The 19,724-nt window shown below is 40.5% G+C and overlaps 1 protein-coding gene across 1 annotated transcript; it reads left to right on the forward strand.

The window, feature by feature from the left end:
- The first annotated feature begins 3,677 nt into the window (after positions 1 to 3,677).
- On the forward strand, positions 3,678 to 19,117 carry ccdc22 (coiled-coil domain containing 22). Its single transcript, XM_044350359.1, has 16 exons — positions 3,678 to 4,250; positions 4,502 to 4,679; positions 5,035 to 5,167; positions 5,835 to 5,941; positions 6,815 to 6,899; positions 9,443 to 9,612; positions 11,341 to 11,556; positions 11,660 to 11,830; positions 12,043 to 12,162; positions 12,237 to 12,353; positions 12,436 to 12,537; positions 13,884 to 13,991; positions 15,436 to 15,531; positions 17,153 to 17,212; positions 17,294 to 17,368; positions 18,377 to 19,117. Exons 1-16 carry the CDS (start codon positions 4,201 to 4,203, stop codon positions 18,488 to 18,490), a joined length of 1,902 nt encoding a protein of 633 aa, XP_044206294.1. The 5' UTR covers positions 3,678 to 4,200; the 3' UTR covers positions 18,491 to 19,117.
- Positions 19,118 to 19,724: the final 607 nt, after the last annotated feature.

The raw sequence follows: 19,724 nt of genomic DNA on the forward strand, positions 1-19,724 counted from the left end.
CGCAGCGCTGCATTACTGCCATCTCCTGGACTTACTGAAATCCTACAGATGCCGGATTGTCACGTTTTCCACGTTGTCCTCATTTAGCAGCTGATCAAGCATCTTCTGCCCTGTCCACTATCACCACACTCCAGTGCGCTCTTAAATCCTGTTGGCTTGAATCGTTTCATTTCCTCCATCATGTCCTTTCTCTCTGATTTATACTTCCTGCACACGTTGCACAGTTTATACTTGACAATGTGCACAGAGACCAGTTGCTTCCCTTTAATATTAAGTGTGCTTGTTCCCTATTCTTAATCTAGTCATTACTTACCTCCTCTTTTCTGTCTCACACTACTCACCCTATTTTGACTTGAATGTAAATGTCTTCACTCTTCTCTACTAATCCCAGTGCTGTTGCCACACTACGCCCTTTCCCTCTGATTTCAAAGGTTTCATATGGATGTCTGTTTCCTTTTCTAACTGCTTGTTTGGTTAGTTTGTTCACTCTTTTGTCACCCAGAATGCCTCTGTGAGCAGGAACCCGAATGTATGTGACCTTGGTGCCTTGTTTTATTACTCTTGAATGTACTGCAATTATTTTGAATAGTCCTGACGATTACTAGACACACCTGACATAAGACTGGACAGTGCAGAGACTGAATCACTACAGACTAGTACTTTGTTTGATGTATTTTGTTCAATCCATCCTAAAGCCATAAGAATGGGGAACAAGTCAACTCTATACACAGTTAAGAAATCAGATGTGTGTTTGCATATTTCAGCCTTGTGACTTGGAACTGCACCTGCAGAACCGGTAATATCTGTTGTTGGAAAAACGTGCACATAGTCTGTATATTTGCAATCTGTATAACAATAAAACACACTCATTAAATCTGCACTTCTATTTCTTACCCAATCTGAAGCATTTCGACATCCACCACAAGAGCTTCTAGTATCCACACAGTATTGGCAATGTTACAGTTGGACAAAACTCTTTCTCAAATACTCCACAGTCCCTCACTGCTGCATCTTCTGTCCAGCCAAAACTTGACCTTGGTGTTCTCTCCCTTTCTCAGCAGCTCTGAAGCACATTTTTGTTGGGTGACTACTTCCCTTACCTGTCAGATGTATCTAGTGGTTGACTAGAAGTTGTTATCTGTGTAAGCACATTGGCATTTCTCTGTCTCCACTTGAAGGGCACACACAGGGGAGGTTCAAACTGCTCTATACATACTCTTAGAGCCCGGGTCTGGATTATATCTATCATATCCCAAGTAAAGTCCTTGATGCTGAACCATAAACTACACTCCCATAATCTAACCTAGACCTAATTAAAACTATAATAATATAACTGACCCAGACCTAATTAAAGCTATGTATGTGTATTTCATGGATATAATATTGGCTCCCCAGTCAAGACACAAGACATCTCATCACATTTATAACTTCTTTATGCTTATCAACAATATTTTTAATGTGTTCTTTCCAGCATAATCTGGAGTTAACATAGACTCCTAAGAATCAAAATGTCTTGCTGTTTCTAAATCATCAGTTTCAAATGAAAATTTCCTCCAATCATTTCTCCAATCTCTTACTTTATTTTTTTCAGCTGAGAACTTAAATCCCCATTTCTTACCTTACATTTCAACTTGGTTTATTTTAACTACGTGATCCAAATTTTTCCCTTTTTTTCCACAAATCCCCATCATCTGCAAATAATGATGTTGTCATGATGAGCAGCGGGAATGGACCCAAATGCAGAGACTGAAGTTGAAGTAGGTCTGAAGAAAGCTCTTTATTTGGAGTGAGCAGCACAAACAAAAGCTGACAGGACAAGAAACAAGAGAGCAGGCAGGCATTGAAACACGAATGATCCAACAAAGACTGAACAGAAAACCAGGACTTAAAAACTAACTGAACTAACGAGGAGATGAGGTGCAGGTGTGGAGAGAAAAACAGGCCGGGAGGGGAGTGCAGGAACACAGCAGGGAAACACAGAGAAACCAAACCAGAACCCAGAACACACAAACTCTCATTATAACCTACACTAAACCGTCCAAGAATAACGATGATCACAAACCCAAATACACAACAGTCCTCTAAACCCACCATCCAAATCATATCAACAAACAAAACCATCTGACCAGAAGGACTGGACAACAGAAGTGTAACACAGGAAACCCCAAAGAACACAAAAACAAACTGAGAGTCCAGGCAGGATGTGACAGATCTCCCCATATCTAGTGATGCAGTTTCAAAAACATCATTTATCATAATTGAGTATAGGACGTATCCCCTGAGGAGTCCCATGTTCTGCTTCATACTTACTGGACCTTTCAGACCATACCTTTACCTTCCCAATGAAAAACTTTTCCTCCAATTCTGATTAAATGCCTCTTAACCAGAAGTCCCTCCTTTTATAACATATCATAGGCTTTTTCTGCTTCAGAGGACACTGCGGCCACTGTGTCTTTATTAACATTTATTCACACATTCATTCACATCATTACCACATGTTCAATTACTTTCATTTGAAGCCACTTAAATTACATGAAATACAATCAGGTTGTTTAGTTTAGAATTTGTTTATCAGCACTTTTGACATTTCACTGTTTCCTGGATCTGCAACATTTCTGTAATACCAAGTGTCATGTGATTGTTGATATCTAGGACAGTATAAAAATACATGCACCACCGTTTCCTGTAGTCCACGATGTTCACATCTACCAGTAGATGCTTATTCATTGTGTTTAATGTACTGTTTCGACCGGTGTGACCAAACCTCATCCATGATATAATGTCCTCCTCCTTTCCATTTCTATTACTTCCTCTCGTTTCTCCTGCTTTTCTTTGAATGCTGTAGTGGCATCAGCCCTTATTACCTCTACCTCATTCTTCCTGCCATTTCTTTTTCATTTCTGATTTGATTATACTTTTAACCTCAGCCTTGATTTACAACCACATTTATTTGTCTTTTTCTTCCTCCTTTTGCATATTTATCTGCCAGATCATTTCCATCCACACCAGTATGTGCAGGAATCCACATGAATTTGATTTCTATTCCTGCCTTCTTGAGGCTGAATATTGCCACCGGATCCCCTCACTGTAGGGGCCAAGCATTCAGACCTGGACCAGTTTTTCCTTTAATTTGTCACCTGTCTGTATGTTTAAATAAAATATTTACTTTGTGACAATCTGACGTCCTTTTCAGGCTCAATGTGATACTATAGACACGCAACTGTGTGACGTCATATATTCCTGAAGCGGAAGAGAAGAAAAGAAACCTTTGACTCATGAAGAACAATAATAAAGTTAAAAGAGTGTTTTTATGATTCGTGATTCAGTCATTTTTATTTTGTGAATGGATGTGGAAAGCTGCAGTTGATGCTTTCATTCATGAGCCACAGGTAGTTTCACTGATCTGCTGTAACAGCAGCTGACTGTCAGATCAGCTGACCAATCAATAAACACAGTGATCCTGGTCTCCTTCAGGTGCATTTAAGGGATTGGAGGATCCTCCATAATGGCGGAGGGATATCGGTTTCCGGGTCACGGGAGGACGCGAGTTAGCAGAAGTTAGCGTAATGAAAAGCTCGCAGTCCTCCTTTCATAGCAATGAACGGGGCCCGCCTCCGACGCTGTATCCAGTTCTCTTTATACATCCATGGGTTGGACCCGGTTGGACCCTCTGAACCACCCGAAACCACCCAGCACATTTCCGGTCATGAGACTGTCGCTTTTTGTGCATGTTGGGAGATGTAGTTCCAAGTTGCCAGATTTCCATTGGCTCTCTGCAACACCTAGTGGAGAGGACTCCACCTCCCAGAAACACCGCTGCTCGATCCTCTCATTAACTAGTCACAAATTTTCGTTTGTTGTGGACAGCCCGGTTAACTTCAGTTTGTAGCTAATGTAACGGACTCATTGACAAGAAATACAGCTTATTTGCAGCAAGACGCTTCAGCTGCAGCAGTGAGCAGGATGGGTTTTGTCAGGCAGTGAGGAGTGGCAGCCTGCTAGTGGACTAGTAGCTAGTTCCCAGCTAACAGAAGATGGAAGCTGTTCCTCTCGCCTGCCATCAGCCGTGTGTTACCCCATAATACATCAATGGGGTAACACACACTAATGTGAGCTAACTTGACGTGACTAATCAGCCGCTAGCATCAGATGTTCCGCTATAATACTGTTAGCTAATATATCTTCAGAGAAACTTCAGCGATGGAGGAAGTTGACAAAATTTTGATTCACACCCTCAAACAAGTCGGCACGTAAGTATTAGCAGTGTTTTTGTGTGTCTGTGTGTATTTCCAGTGTACAACGTCAAGTCAACAGTAACTTGTTGAGATGACACGTTAGCTGGCAGTGGCTAACTTTTAGGTCAATGGTTAGCAACATTCATTCAACTTAACTAGTTAACAGCGTCATTATGACAGCGGTCATATGACCAGAGGCATGTGGTTTGTGAGTGTAACAAGCTGTGTTTCTGTGCTGTTAATGTGTGTATGTGTGTGTCTCCCAGAGAGGTGAGTGACGAGGTTGACAGCGTCAAAGCGTTCAGCAGTGAGCTGATAGTGGAGGCGGTGGTCAGATGTATCCGGGTGATCGATCCAGGCCTGGGCAGCGCGCTGCCAACCTCCCTCCCTCCCGGCATGTCCGCCCGCTTCAGAGTGGGCATGAGCCTGGCACAGGCCTGCCAGGTAAGACACCTGAGACTCAAACTGCATCATCATGTGCTGAGATTAAAGTCATGTACCCCTGAGGTCGGTGTTTGAACTGGAACCCAAAAGGTGCCAGTACTCTGAATAACAAAATACATCACAGCTAGGACTGAAACAATACAAACTCTTTGTGAAATTGTCCACTTATGGTCCACAACTGAGCTTTCAACCACAAGTAATGGTCTTTCTCGTCAGATGGAATTGATCAGGATGTTAGTCAGAGATTTGTGCAAAGTGCAAAACTCAGATGTCCCAATAGGAGCACTGGATCAGTTCAAGCACTGCCTGTTATTCTGCAGCAGTATTCTTAATATGTCAAACTGTTGTTTTACAGGACATTGGTTATAAAGGAGAGATAGGCTACCAGACCTTTCTGTACAGCAATGAGCCAGAGATCCGCTCCCTGCTCATGTTCCTGGTGGAGAAGCTGCCCAGAGAGAGTGCCGAGGCCTCCGACCAGCCGACAGGTACAGAGAACAGTCTGTCTGTCTGATATTTTGTTCATGTATTGTAACACTGTATTTGTTATTTGTGCCATAACAGAAGTTATTTTAACCCTGGTTTGTATCATATAATCATCATTTCTTTAGTGAAAGTCATTAATCATACCATATGTGAGGGTTGGCAATAGGACCTAAACACATAATCACAGTATTGCCAAGTATAATTTGCAATAATGATATTTTTGATAGTAATAGTTTTGGGATCCTCATGTAATCCTCAGTGCAAACCATCTAAGGTAAAAACTGACTGCACACACAGCAGCTGGAGCAGTGTTTCTACAGCGGATTACAAAATAACCAAATGACATCAGAGCAGAAGACCGTTCAGTGCTTCCAGCTAAAACATTGTACTTTTTTTTTTTTTTTTTAACAGTTTGCAGGGTGCTCTCATGCCTATTATGGTCTGTCAAGCATAATAGTACCTGTGTAATTATTTATTTATTTATTATTAGTTAGTAGATAATAAATCATTACACAACAGGCGCAGATGAAGAAACAGCAACAGACTCTCATGAGGAAATGATATTTTTCAGCTCGTCACTTTCTACAGATAATGTTTGCATGACAAGGCGTTCTGTCAACACGTACATCATTTTGACAAGTCATCCAAAGCTGTTCTCTCTTCCTGTAGGTAAATCGGTGGTCCTCCAGAGAGCCATCGCCACTGCAATTAAAGCCCAGCTGGCTGTGCCCTGGCTGCCTCCCAACTGTAGACTGCCACTGCACGGTGAAACACAAGTAAACTCTTTTAAAGTTGCACTTTGGTGTCTTAAAAAAAAGCTCTGATTAATGGGGTTGTATCAAGCCAATCAGCAGGACGTAAATGTATGTTGTATGCAGACAATCTAAACACAGCCAGCAGTTGTAGTCAGTGTTTGGCAGCGAGCGACTGCCAGCAGGACACTTTGAGTTGGGAAGAAGACAAACGTTGATTTGCATCAGTGTCAGGGGTGTTTTTCAGCTTTTCAGCAATTTCTGCACAGAGTCATCAGTAAAGATGAACAAACTTATAAAACATTTGATTCTTTGAAAAGAAGTTCATAGTAACTGCAGCTGAGGCTCATGGGTATCGTAGTATTTACAGTGATGTGCCAAAAAACTCATGGCCTTAATAACCCAAATCTGTTATATCACTGAATTATCCAGATCATTTAAAGACGGCTTTAAATGGAAATTTACATCAGCACAAATACTTGTGGAACTCTATAGGATACTGTACAAATATACAGTATGTAACCAAGCAAAGGAAAGATATGATAAAGGTTTTTTTCTTAATTTAAAGCAATTCAGTCGTCATACATAGTGTATTTTCATCTCAGAGCAGGCTGGCTGTAGGCTACATAGATATTTAACTGTATTATGTAAGAAAATTCACATAAAGATATATTAGAAATACATATTGAATTGAACTATATCAGCAGATGAGCAGCATGAATAATTGTGACCTTATGGATGCACGATGTGAACTGGTTTGTTGTGATATGTGACTCCCTCATCGACTGACACCTGCTCCGATCGTCAAAGAACAACTAAAAACGATCGGACCAAGTTACATGTAAATCTTTGATGAAGCTTGATTTGTGACGAGGTCATTTCTTTGTCCCTGTTTAGAGTCCAGGATCATTGCACAGCTTCCACGTCCAGCCCCTCAGTTTACCACACTGCACTAAAGGTCCAGAGAAGAAGCAGCTGAAAGGTGGGCCTCCAACTGCACAAACATGCTCTATGACTAATGTTGATCTGCTGACGTGTCTCCTGTAAGCACTAATGTAGTCAGAGCTGCAACAGTTAGTAGATTAACTGATTATTTGATTGACAGAAAATTAATCTTCAACTATTTTGATAATCAAATAATCGTTTTAGTAGTTTTTTAAGGCAAAAAGTGACTAAAATTTCCTGGTTGCAGCCTCTCAAATGTAAAGATTGTCAGACGTGAAGACTAACTGAATATCTTTGGGTTTAAGGCTGTTGGTTGGACAAACAAGACATTTGAAGATGTCAACTTAAGTTCTAATAAATTATACTGTCAAAATAGAGAAAATAATCATCTGGTTAATTGATAATGAGAATGATTGTTGTTTCCAGCCACATTAGTTATTTTAGTTTCAGTTAGTGGAAAATAATAAAAGAGTTTAATGTTTCTAAGTTTGAATGCAGAACTCTCTCGTACGGCGGGTACATGTGAGCTGAGAAGAAGCAACAAGTTTCCTGTATTTGAGGGAAGTTTGCCAGACAAGAGCAAAGCGCTGACAGATAACATGGTTCTCATACAGTGTGTTACTCTGTTCAGGTGTGTGTGTGAAGACATACAGTGGGGTCCAAAGGTCTCAGACCACTAGTCAAGATACTCCTGTTTTGCATTTGTTTCAAATATAATACTCATTTTTCATTAGAAATGATAATATCAGCTTAACAATTTGGGTGGAAAGTTGAATCTTTGAAACATGTCCATGAATTTCACAATATCTTATATTTGGTATGTCCCCCTTCTGCTATAATGAGAGCATGGCCTCAAGCTGTCCTGGACTGCATGACCCATGTTATCTCTGCATGATTACTATGTTCCAAAGAGCCCCTTGTGAATCTTAGTTTAGTTTATTAGGATCCTCATTAGCTAACGTCATGACATCGGCTAGTCCTCTAAGGGTCCAACACAGAAATCATGTTTTAAGATACAGTTATATAGATTATATTCTGTACATTCAGACAACACACTTACAGATCCTAATGATTTGATCCATCATCAAATCATTAGACACTACAAACAAAGAGATCAGCAGGCAAGATGACTCATCCACTGTTGGTTCATACAGTTAATGTGTTAAGTGCTGTTTTATTGTTTTCCTGAAAGCGGCTCTGGAGATTTGTCCTTGGTGGAGGCGGTAAGAGATAACTGGTCTGTCTGGTCAGATAGTTTTATTTGCTTCTCCTGTACAATACTTGGTCAGAAAAATACTGCGATTTCTTGTCATTCAGGATGTTCCTGAAGAGTATCAGAAGAAGACTGGATGTCTTTGCTTCTGTCATGATTGTGACACTCATGGTGGACGCTGCTATTGTTGTTTTTGTTGTTGTTGATCATCAGATAAATGTATTGGGATGTATGATAAACACCTAATATATTATGTAGGTTTATGAATTAGAGAGCGGCAGGATATTATAAGTATTAACTTCCTCCTGCTCCTTTTTGGACATGTAGTAGTTTTGGGTTCGTTTACTGAGAATTTGTTGCTTATGTTAAATTCATTGATTATTATTGTTTGTTTTTTGGTTTTATTCGTGTTTCGAAACAAAATTGATCAAATCATATATATCTAGGTCCAAACACCGTACACTTAGTTTTAGAAACATTCAGCAATAATTACTTCTTTCTTACCCACTCAGCCTCTGTTCTGAGCTCAGTGGTCAGTACATCAGTTAGCCTTCGATGTGTTAATGCTGCACTGTACATAGTTGAATCATCCGCAGACAGAAGCGTTCTTGCTTTATCTAAAACTGATGGGAGATCATTTGTAAATGTAGAATATAGGAGAGGACCTAAGAAACTACCCTGAGGAACTCCACATTGTAACTCTTTGCTATCATGTAAGCTGCCGTTGGGGAACACTCTCTGCCTTCTTGTGGACGTGTAACTCTGCATCCAGGACCAAGGATGAAGGATTTGAACTCAAACATGCACTGCCTTTCTCTCATGATACAGTCTGTTAGGATGTTTTTTGAGACTGACTCATCTGTTACTCTCATGGCATTTCTCAGTTTGTCCAGCTTCCTTGTAAAGTAATTATCAGAATAATTAGTGATGTCACGTGGTTTAATAATAAATACACCTTCTGAGAAGTGATTTAGAAAGTGCTCCTCATCCTCTCAGACACTACAACACAGCCTTCTTTTGACACTACTTTTGCTGATTAGAGTCTCACGTTCTTTATTTAGCAAATTCTGTATCTGTGATGAAGTTGCTTTTCTATCTCTCAGGGAACAAAGACTGATTCATTGATCTTCTGATGGTCTGATCACTTTTGGTCTGCCTGATCGTGTTTTAGGTACAACTGATCCAGTTTCTGCAGAGTGTTTTAGAGCTCCATGTGCTGCCCCCTTAGACACCTTTAGTGTAGCCGTGATGTGACACTGAGAAAGTCCCTCTTCCAGATCCAGATTTTCAATGTGTACACAGACTTTTAGACCCCGCCGTATGCTGAAGGAAGTGGAATTAAATGTGTGTTTATGCTGTGATTTCAGAGGTGACAGACTACCAGCGGGACGTTCTTCCCCCTGTGACCGCCCAGCCCTCCCATCATGCCTCTGTGGTGGCGTCCATATTGGAGCAGCACATGGCTGAGCTGAGTGCTGCTCAGGAGTGGGACAGCGAGTGGAACAGTCAGGGACTCGTGTCTCGCCTCACACCTCAGGTAAATCAGCACACTCATCACATTCATGTTTTACACAGTGTGCTTGACCCTCTGAACATCTATCTGGAAACGTTTCTTCTCAAGTGACTTACAGCCAATTATGCGGTTGCCTGGCAACAGCAAGACATCAAACATGCATGTCTGAAACGGTGTCAATTCTTAAATAAAAGCCAGCGTTCAAGTAGGTCAATGAGTCCAATCATCTGCTGGAGACGCCTCAGTCAACTGAGATTCTTCAAGTCGAGAAGTCTTCTCTTTTTTTTTTACTCAATATTTATATATTTTATGTTTAAAGAGAAATCCAGTAGCCTTATAAGCCCATCTTGTTGAAGATGAGAAGTTAGTTCAAAGTGGACGATGCTGTGAATTTATTTAACATTTTCAGGCCTGTTTTTATTTTCATCTAAAAATAATTCCAATCTTAAATAATTTCATGTGTTAATTTGTTCTTGTTTAGATTTATTAGTTAGTTTTGATATGTAAAGAGAAATAAAGTAGGCCTGTCCTGTTGAAGAAGAGATGTCAGTTATTTCATAACAGGCAACGCTGTAAATTTATTTTATTCATTTACATTGTTATTAATGTTAAAAGTGAAATTAAAAATTAGGCTTTAAGAGCTTGATTTAACAGAAATACATATGTTCTGCGTGTCTACGGTAGCGTTATATGCCGGCAGTTCAAATCTTGCATCATATGCAAATGTCTTTAATTGATTTTGAAATGCTCAGAAATATGTTGCCATGACTCTGTTGCATTTGACTGTGGTCAAAATCATCACTGAAACTCATGCCAATGGATTGTGATAAACCACAACAAAGTGATGGCGGCCAGAATCCCCAGTGGTTCCACTATGGATGTGTAGAGAGCCCAGTAGTTGTATTTGTGTCTGTACTAGTGCAGTGTCCGTTCAAAACATGCCTGTTAGAACAGGACGATTTCTCAATATCTAGAGAGAGCAGACTGCTGGTAGACGCTACAATTTACTGATGCTCCCTAAACGCCTCTCATGCAGACTGCTGGTAGACGCTACAATTTACTGATGCTCCCTAAACGCCTCTCATGCAGACTGCTGGTAGACGCTACAATTTACTGATGCTCCCTAAACGCCTCTCATGCAGACTGCTGGTAGACGCTACAATTTACTGATGCTCCCTAAACGCCTCTCATGCAGAACATCTGGAGACTACAATTTAGAGTTGAGCTGAAGTTGATTGGATGAACTTCGGTGCCTGTTCAAAACGTGCCTCAGACATCCTGCACTGTGTCTTGAACATACATACCAAGGTCCTGCGTGTGAGGAACAGGAATAAAGCTGAACTCTCTGTACTCTGTCAGTTCATTCTCTGTAGTAGTTCTTATCACTACGGGTGTAATCCCACCTCCAACCACAGTGTGGGTTGCAATGACAGAGTGGTGCTGTCTGTATTTCCGCTCGTTGAATCCACGTACAGCAGAACAAGCAGAAGCAATGTTGTTTATGAGTTTATGTATTTCTGATCATTTTGCCAGGTCACTTGTATTAGCTTTCTACAGTTACTTGATAATGTTTGTATTATGTGAGACTAGTGAGGTAGCAAAGAGAGGAAAAACCACATGATCTGCATACATCAGAGGTTCCAGTGTCCACATCAGGTGTTGTGTGCAGTTCCCCTCAACCTGTTGATGATTTACTGGCTGTAAACATGTATAAAACATGCCATGTTGAATGTTTTTGTCTCTTTTGAACAGGAGTACCGGTCCAGGAAACTGACCCGACTGCGTAAACGCGCCGAGGAGCAGCTGCGTTCTGCCGCACTGCCCTCTCCTGAAAGTGCCTTCGGTGGTCCTCGCTCCACCTCTGACCTGTCTGAGCTACTGCAGGCCTTCAGAGGCTCCGCCCCCCCCGACCACATCCTCACTAAGGGTTCCCACTTCACCCACACACAGAAGTTCACCTTCACACAGGTCAGCACCGCTCCAGGAACATATCGCTGTGTCTGCAGTAAGAGCTGAGTGCAGTCATCTCTAACTCTCTGTGTGTGTGTGTGTGTGTGTGTGTGCGCTCCAGGAGGCGGCACCAGTAACCAGCTCCATCCCCACTGGGCGCCAGTCGGAGGGTGATGTCCAGCTCCGTCAGCAGGAGGAGCTGGCTTCACTGCAGCAGCAGTTCCAGCAGCTCTGCAGTGAAGTAGACCAGCTGACAGCAGAAATGAAGCACATGGGTGTCACTAATACACAGGTAACACACACGCAGACAGATGCCGACTCTGCTGTAATTACAAATGAGGAAAAACACCCGAGGGTTCAAAGAGTTCAGTGAAACAGAGAAACCACTGTGGATTATGTATTTGGAGTCATGTGGAGGTTTCATAACAGCAGTCAAAATGTCCAAAAAGAGCAAAATGAAGACAAGTGAATGCTTTTTCCACATGTGTAATGTTTTTGGTGTAGGTGTTGGATGAGTTGAAGCAGAGAGAGCTGGGAAACTCTGAAGAGGAGGAGAGGATGCAGGTGAAGAAGAAAACCATCGACCTGTTACCAGATGCTGACAACAACCTGGTGAAGTTTCAGGTAGGAGAGATGAGTGCGACCTTTCGTTTCATGAAATCCAGACTCGGTGTAGACCTTTGTGTTCCTCCCTGCAGGCTCTGGTGGAGGCCAGCGCCAAGCGGGTGTTGCACCTGGCATCTCAGTGGGAGAAACACCGTGCTCCGCTCATCGACGAGCACCGCACACTCAAAGAAATCTGCAGCAATCAGGATGTAAGTAGCGCTTTACAACAGGTCATCACTACATTTATTAAAATAAAACATTTGATTCTCATGATGCTCATTTCTCTGCCAGATGGAGTCGTCCAGAAAGCTGTCTGAAATCAAGTCTCTGCATGATAAAATCCGTGTGTCGACAGAGGAGGCCAAGAAGAAGGAAGAAATATACAAACAGCTGGTATGAGAGTGAATTCATGTTTCTGTTAGAGCAAGGAAAGAACTCCCAGCATGATCTTTAGGTACTCATGCAAGGATTGTTTTAAAGTCTGTCACAGTTCAGTTTGTATCTTGACACCTGGCTGTAAAATACCAGAATCATGTCTTGGAGCAGGTTTTCAGATGTATGCAGATGATACGGTCGTATATGTCACTGCTAGAACAGTTTCTACCCAGCTGTCCCAGTCTATAGCAGCATGGTTTCACACTCAACTTTAAGAAAACTAGGGCAGTTTGATTTTCTTCCAGGGATCGGTCCCTGTTAGAAGCTGATTAGTAGTGATTAGCCGCAACTAACGATTATTCTCAATATAGCAGCAAGCAGCAGTGAACGGGCTTCGACTTAATAATATGACCTTTAGAAGAGTTTACCAAGAACATGCCATATGCATCTGAATTGGCCACCTGGGGAATCGAAACCTTTGTATCCTCAGAGACTGTCTGAGACACTGGAGAGACTGGTTTCCACACACCTTCCTACAACCTGACAAATGACATCACTGGTGCCAGACTGGGGTGTTTTTGTCTGTTTAAACTCAAAATGTTTGCAACAGTCAAAATGTTGGTGATAAAATTCTGAAAAAACCACACACTGTTCTGCTGGTTTTGGGTATGATGTCAAATATTTTGGTGAAATTTGTTTAAAAATGAGATGAAATAGAAAATGTCGTGCAAACAGTACAAATTACAACAAGATATTGAGTATCACTGTGGAGTCACTGTTTGAACACTTGATATCTACCATCTAGAGAATGTCTGTATAAGTTTTAGTAGCATATGAATGAAGACTTGCAGAGACATAGATGTTAACTGATTTTGCACATTTTGAAAAATATAAAGTGACAGACTTCTGGATGGATCGTAGGTTGTAGTGAGGCAAACGAAAAAAATTCAGTTCTGTAGGACGTACAGATGATTTATTTTGATTTTTTTTTTTTGAAGTTTGGGATGTGAAATGTTCAGAAATTTAGATTTGAAGTGAAGTGCATCTTTAATCATGACTGATTAAAGTGGGCTCAGCCAAATTTTATGCATTGACTGAGTCATGACCCAAGATCATGCTAACTGAATTTCATACGAATCCATGCAGCTGATTATGAGTTTAAGGTGTCTATAAGGTGCCCCCTAGTGGCAGAATGTCCAACGTCTGTGCAGCAAAGCTCAGATCTAACATCTGATTTATAGCTTAGACTATAAATGCTGGGGTATGAGGCATTAGTTCAGGCTATATACTTGCCCCTGTACAATTAAACATTAAATAAATGTGCACTTGATGGTTGAAACTGTGCCTGTTCTTCTCCCACGTAGGTAACAGAGTTAGAAAATCTTCCCCAGGACGCGTCTCGGTCGGCATACACACAGAGGATTCTAGAGATTGTAAGCAACATTAAGAAACAGAAGGAGGAAATTACAAAGGTAGGTTGAAAAGACGCATTTCAAAAATAACTTTTACATCAAACAGCAGAGCTTGAAACTGTTTAATCTGAAATTTCAAAACAGTACAGCAAAAGGACAGCCAGGTTGAGTAGATCCAACTCTGGAGGAGGCTCAGCAGGACTTGTGACAGGCCTCATTATATATTCTGAAAGCTTTCATTTCTATACACCCACTTTAAAGGGGAACTCCACCGATATTTCACATCAGCATGTGTTTCCAGGTGTTACATGTGAAAAATGGCTACCGAAGGACCTGTGAGAAATCTGATAAATTACCTCAAGTGATGTCACTTGAGTCAGTGTCAGTTGGGGCTGTAGACTACAAGTTTGAAAATGAAACGAGTCTGGGGGGGTGGTGTTAGGAAGACCTCTGTAGTCTGCTCCTCATCTCTGCTGGAGGCTAGCAGCTCCAAGCTACATTAGCTGCTACTAGCATAACACACCCGGACCTCTGACCCATGGTTGTATCATAGGAATTGGATACCGGACTCAATGATGGCGCCGAACCACTTGAATGTATCTTGCTCACCTGCTGCATGAACCACCGCCTGCGACTTCCTGCTCATCCCAAACACTTTACATTGGGATGATGTCACACGTGTTATAAATACACAAATTTTCATTGATTGATTGACTTTTTAATACAAAGAGTCAAAATTGACCTTATTTGCAGTTGGAAGTGTCTACAGTTTGACACACGTTTCTTTTATAACGGAGGTCTGTGGGGGAATATATTCGCTGTAACACATTCTGTACATGTCCTGACCCAGCTGTTGGCATTGTAACGTAGGCACCTGGTAGAGGAGTGTGTGGAATAAAAAAGACTATCTTTGGTTCTGCTGCACCCATATTGACCTTTTTAAAAGGTTTATCTGTCTGTCATGAGTCTGACAATGTTCCAGGTAGTGATGGAGTCAAGACCACTTCAGATGAGTCCAAATCCAAAATAAAAAGAAAATGTGGTGAAAGTTTGGAAAAAGTCATGCTGGAAAAAGATATTTTCAGAAAATATGAATGACCACTTGAATGAATAAATAAACATGGAGATTTTAATTTGGTGGCATTTCTTCAGGAGTTTATGGTTTGGTGAATTAGGAGCTAAGTAGATTCTGTATCTATCTTCAGATGATTTCATATGTGTATCCAGACACACGGGACATGATCTGATTAATAAATAATACAGATTCATTCCAGTTGATTGTGTATGGTTTGATCCCGTCAATAAGCCGAGAACGTTGTGGTGTGCCACTGCTTCATTCATTATAATGTGTGTTTTGATGACTGTAAACAATGTGTAATTCAAGCAGACTTGAAGACTGAAGACTGTGAACTGATACTGACAGTCTGGACTGGAGTACAGCTGTAGTTGAAGGAGTACAACGCTCCATCCATCCCTCATCAACTCTGTGATGGTTTCCTTACAGATTTTGTCGGACACTAAGGAGCTACAGAAAGAGATCAACAGCCTGACGGGAAAACTGGACAGGACCTTCGCTGTGACTGATGAGCTGGTCTTTAAGGTCTTAAAAGGAGTTTTTTTGATAAATATATAAATATATATAATCACATTTTGTCTGCATTGTTTGGCTGTAAAACGATTGAATCAAAGAGAATAACTTCTGGCTATTACAGAACCCAAACAACATCTAGATAAAGAGTCAGAATCACAACAGTGAATCATCTTGGTATGTTAGATTACTTTTCAGGAGGTTTGCATAACTCGCAACAAAGCAAATTAATTCAGTTATTCCTTCAGCTGTTAAACCAAATGACCTTTAGTGTCAGGATGACTGTGTAAAAGAAGGGAAAAGTTTATGAACAGGGAGGGTAGACGAGCTAAAAACTGAACTCAAGTAAAATTACTGTTACTCAGTAAAATCAACTACTCATGTAAAAGTGAAATTAGTCATCAAAATTACTCAATTAAACATATTTACTGAAAAAACTATGTCAGTACTTGAGGACTAGACGAGTAAAAGAAAAACAAACACTGGCACAGTGAAATTTTAAAAAATTGCCCACTTCTCTTGTTTTTTGCGGATGTGACTGACCATAAAGTAAAGAGTAAAGAAGTTAACATATCTATATTTATTATTAGTTTACGATGCAGTGTTTTAAAAGTCAGCCACATTTGTGCTATAAATCAAAGCTGCAGCTCTCTGACACTAAAACATTTACAGTCACCAGGTTACTACAGTGCATGTAAACCTTAGACTGTAAGAAATAACAGACATAGTCACCGTTACGTCACCCACTGATTTAAAGCCTCGAGTTTGTATTTTGACTGTCGCCATCTTGGATTTTTGGAGCCAGAAGTGACCATATTTGGATGAGAGGGTTGAGTTGAACCTAACTTTAGCTGCTAGCTTGGTTAGCACAGTGCATTTACTAATGCTAATTTTTGCTGGCGAAAAACAGGCTTAAAACCATCAAAGCAAAATGTACTTACTGGTAAAAACTGAACATCTGACTCCTTAGAGGCTCTTTTAGTTCAGCCAAACGCTGAACAAGACTTCATGAACTGAAAACACTGAAATAGCAACAGTTTCGGCTTTGGTTTTGGTTTGGGGTGACGCCATGGTTACGTTACCTAACCAATGTTGTTGCTATGGTAGCAACTTGTCTGTGACGGCACCCACCTGTCACTCAAAGTAGCCACTCCCTTAATCATGCATAACTTAAGCCTTAATAAATGAGTTATATAAAAGTTGTCAGTTGTCATGAAAGGAGAAATTAGCTTTAGAGACTAAAACCGTTCTTTGTACCAGGCGGTAAACACGTTTATTTCTGCTGTAAAGTTGGACATTTGAACATGGGGGTCTATGGGGATTGACTTGCTTCTGGAGCCAGACTACATTAGGCCTATTAGGGGTCTGAAATGAGCAGAACTGTTAAACATTTCGTATACAAATAAGAATATGAAGCCAAAACCAGACATTATAATAATCTAATCTAATATCAAATGACTTCTTTAGACTAAAGATAATACACCTTTACCTGAGGAAAGGTGTATTAAGGGTTTAAACTTTGTTAGCATTATGACTTTATTTACACTACACCAGAAAGCCTGATGTACTGTGTTTATAGTGTTTATGTACGAACCATTCTTTCATGTTTCATATATTCATTTTTTAATTTTAGGACGCCAAAAAAGATGAGTCCGTCCGCAAATCCTACAAGTACCTGGCCGCCCTTCATGAAGTACGTTCAAACATGGTCTTTCTGAATATCTGTTGTTCTGAATGTGTTATATTGTATCTTACATCCTACATTTTTCTACAGAACTGCAATCACCTGATCCAAACGATTGAGGACACTGGCACAATCTTGAGAGAAATTCGAGATCTCGAGGAACAGGTAGGAGTTGCCGTTAAATTGATTCAGATACGTCAAACATGTAGTAGAAGCTCTCCATCATTTTGGGAAATGCTGGTTTACTGTTTCATCCAGCGTTAGATGAGAAGATGGATATCAGTTAAATCACAGAGATGGTTTCAGGATCGGTTTAGCCAAGCTTAGCACAATGGCTGGAAGCAGAGGGAAACTGCTAGCTGAGCTCCATTAAAGGGGAATATGTCTGAAATGTTTACGCACATTAAAAATCACTGGGTTAAAAATAGACCCAGTTAAGGTCAAAATATCAACACTGGGTTTACATTACCCAGTACAAATAGGCTGTTTGTTAATGGAGTTTTATAGATAACTGAAACTAAAATAGGGTTATTTTAACCCAGTTATGCACACAAGCTCATGTTTTACCTCACAAATGTATTATTAGTTGTATAAAACAGTGTGTGTATGACATTCAAATAATACAAATATCATCAACAATCAGTAGAAATGGTGAATTGTAAGTTTAAAAAGAGCTACAGTAGATATTTTAGTTTAGGAAGATAACCGAGCAGTAAAAAATACTAATGTCAGTTAGTAGCTTGATGCTAATTATCTGCTCAGCTGTAGCACATTAAACAGCAGGTAAACATACCTGCAGACGTCACTTCGGACCCGTTACATGCTGGTTTGTCGTTGCTCTTTTAACAATACATTTAAGAAACATGTTGACATCATTTTTGACTGCAAGGAGATGATTAAATATGATTTCAGTTGGACTTAAAAAGGAAGAAAAATGACGTCAGGCAGGTGCAATGTAACAAAATATGATTTACATCGTCCAAGAAAGGTCTCAATACAAAGCATGTCGAATTAAAGGCACACTGATGTAGTTTTCATTAATCTGGTCATTAGTGAAAGTATGAAATGCTTCTGAGCAGCATACAGTGTTCATTTCTAAAATGCAGCAGTGCGTTCAGAGATTTACCTGTTCAGTTTAGGACATTGTAACTTTTCATCTTAAATTGTCCACAGATTGAGACAGAACACGGAAACAAAACTGTGGCGAACCTGGAGCGGATCCTGGACGACTACAAGGCCATTCGACAGGAGAACTCTGCACTTGCTGCCAAAGTGCGAGAAGGCTGAAGGAAACCGGTTTACTCTGCGCTGCCTGCTCAGGCTGAAGCCGGAACACAAGCCTTGAGCTGCAGTCGCCCCTGAACGGGACTGAAACAGCGTTCCAGTTTTCAGACTGAAAACACCACCCTCTGTTGCCATTGGAGACCTGCTTTTCCTCAGAAAGGCTAGCTGATTCTTGTACCATGGAAACTAACCTAGCATTTAAATGCAATATGGATGGAGATGACATTTAGTTTGTTTTTTTTTTTATTTCAAACTGATTTCTATGGCTGGACAAGCTCCATGAGGGTCCATGCACTGCTGAGATCATTCTGCAGCCGATTGAAATGTAACACTGGACAGCAGCTGATGCTGTCAGAGCCTCCCTGTTCTTGTGTACTCATTCATATCGATGTATGAGATGTTTTCATAAGATATCTGGATTAAAATCTAATCTGTGACTTGGAATTTTTAATACAAGAAATATTTCCAACATTTTCAGACTTCATTTATTTCATTGTCATGGTTATATTCACACTAAATATGTTGAGTGAATGGCATTTGAATGTAGTCCATTAATGATGTTGTCCAGCCCATCAGCAAAGTATTGTATATATGGTACCAGCTTAAATAAAGATGCCTTACAAACTTGAAGAGCTGCTCTTATTGTAACCAGAAGAGGCTGGTCATGAAGGGTGAACGCACCGTCTAAATGTACATCACACAGCACTGTAACGTGAAACACACTCAAATCCTTGCTCACCTACACCATCAGCAGCAGTTTTGCTGACTGTTCTGGTGTGAGACACCCGCATTCAGACACAACACCCCTCCTCGATTAAAAACACAGGCCTACCGTAGCGATGAACGCAGGCTCCAAGCCCGCCAAATATTATTATTTCAACAAGATGTCTCCTTTACTGAAAAGAAGTTAATTACTTAGGTTGAGGAAGGAATTAATGAAATAAAAATGTATTCATTCATATCCCTGCTAAACCCTTCCTGTCCTGTTTGTCTCTGACAGACCGTCAGAAACATGACTTTATGTTTATTATTGAGGTTGGAGTGCATTATATTGAAAAGTGTCCCCATTATTTTCCCCCCGTCATGTATGTTAATGGAGTGGACAACATACTAGGAACACTTTTCAATACAATGCACCCCAGTACCACCACCCACTATGAGCTCAATCATAAACATAAAGTAGAATTATCACCTTTCTAATGATGTCAACAAAAACTGAAGATGTTTAAGCTTCGTA

Source organism: Thunnus albacares, chromosome 5, assembly GCF_914725855.1.
Source record: "Thunnus albacares chromosome 5, fThuAlb1.1, whole genome shotgun sequence".
Classification (NCBI taxonomy): Eukaryota; Metazoa; Chordata; class Actinopteri; order Scombriformes; family Scombridae; genus Thunnus; species Thunnus albacares.

Bases quoted from the DNA above. Each gene is read 5' to 3' on its own strand.
- ccdc22 (XM_044350359.1), top strand. From the start codon at position 4,201: ATGGAGGAAGTTGACAAAATTTTGATTCACACCCTCAAACAAGTCGGC. The intron at 6,900-9,442 runs GTGGGCCTCCAA...CTGTGATTTCAG, and splicing joins AGAGAAGAAGCAGCTGAAAG to AGGTGACAGACTACCAGCGG. The intron at 17,213-17,293 runs GTACGTTCAAAC...ATTTTTCTACAG, and splicing joins ACCTGGCCGCCCTTCATGAA to AACTGCAATCACCTGATCCA.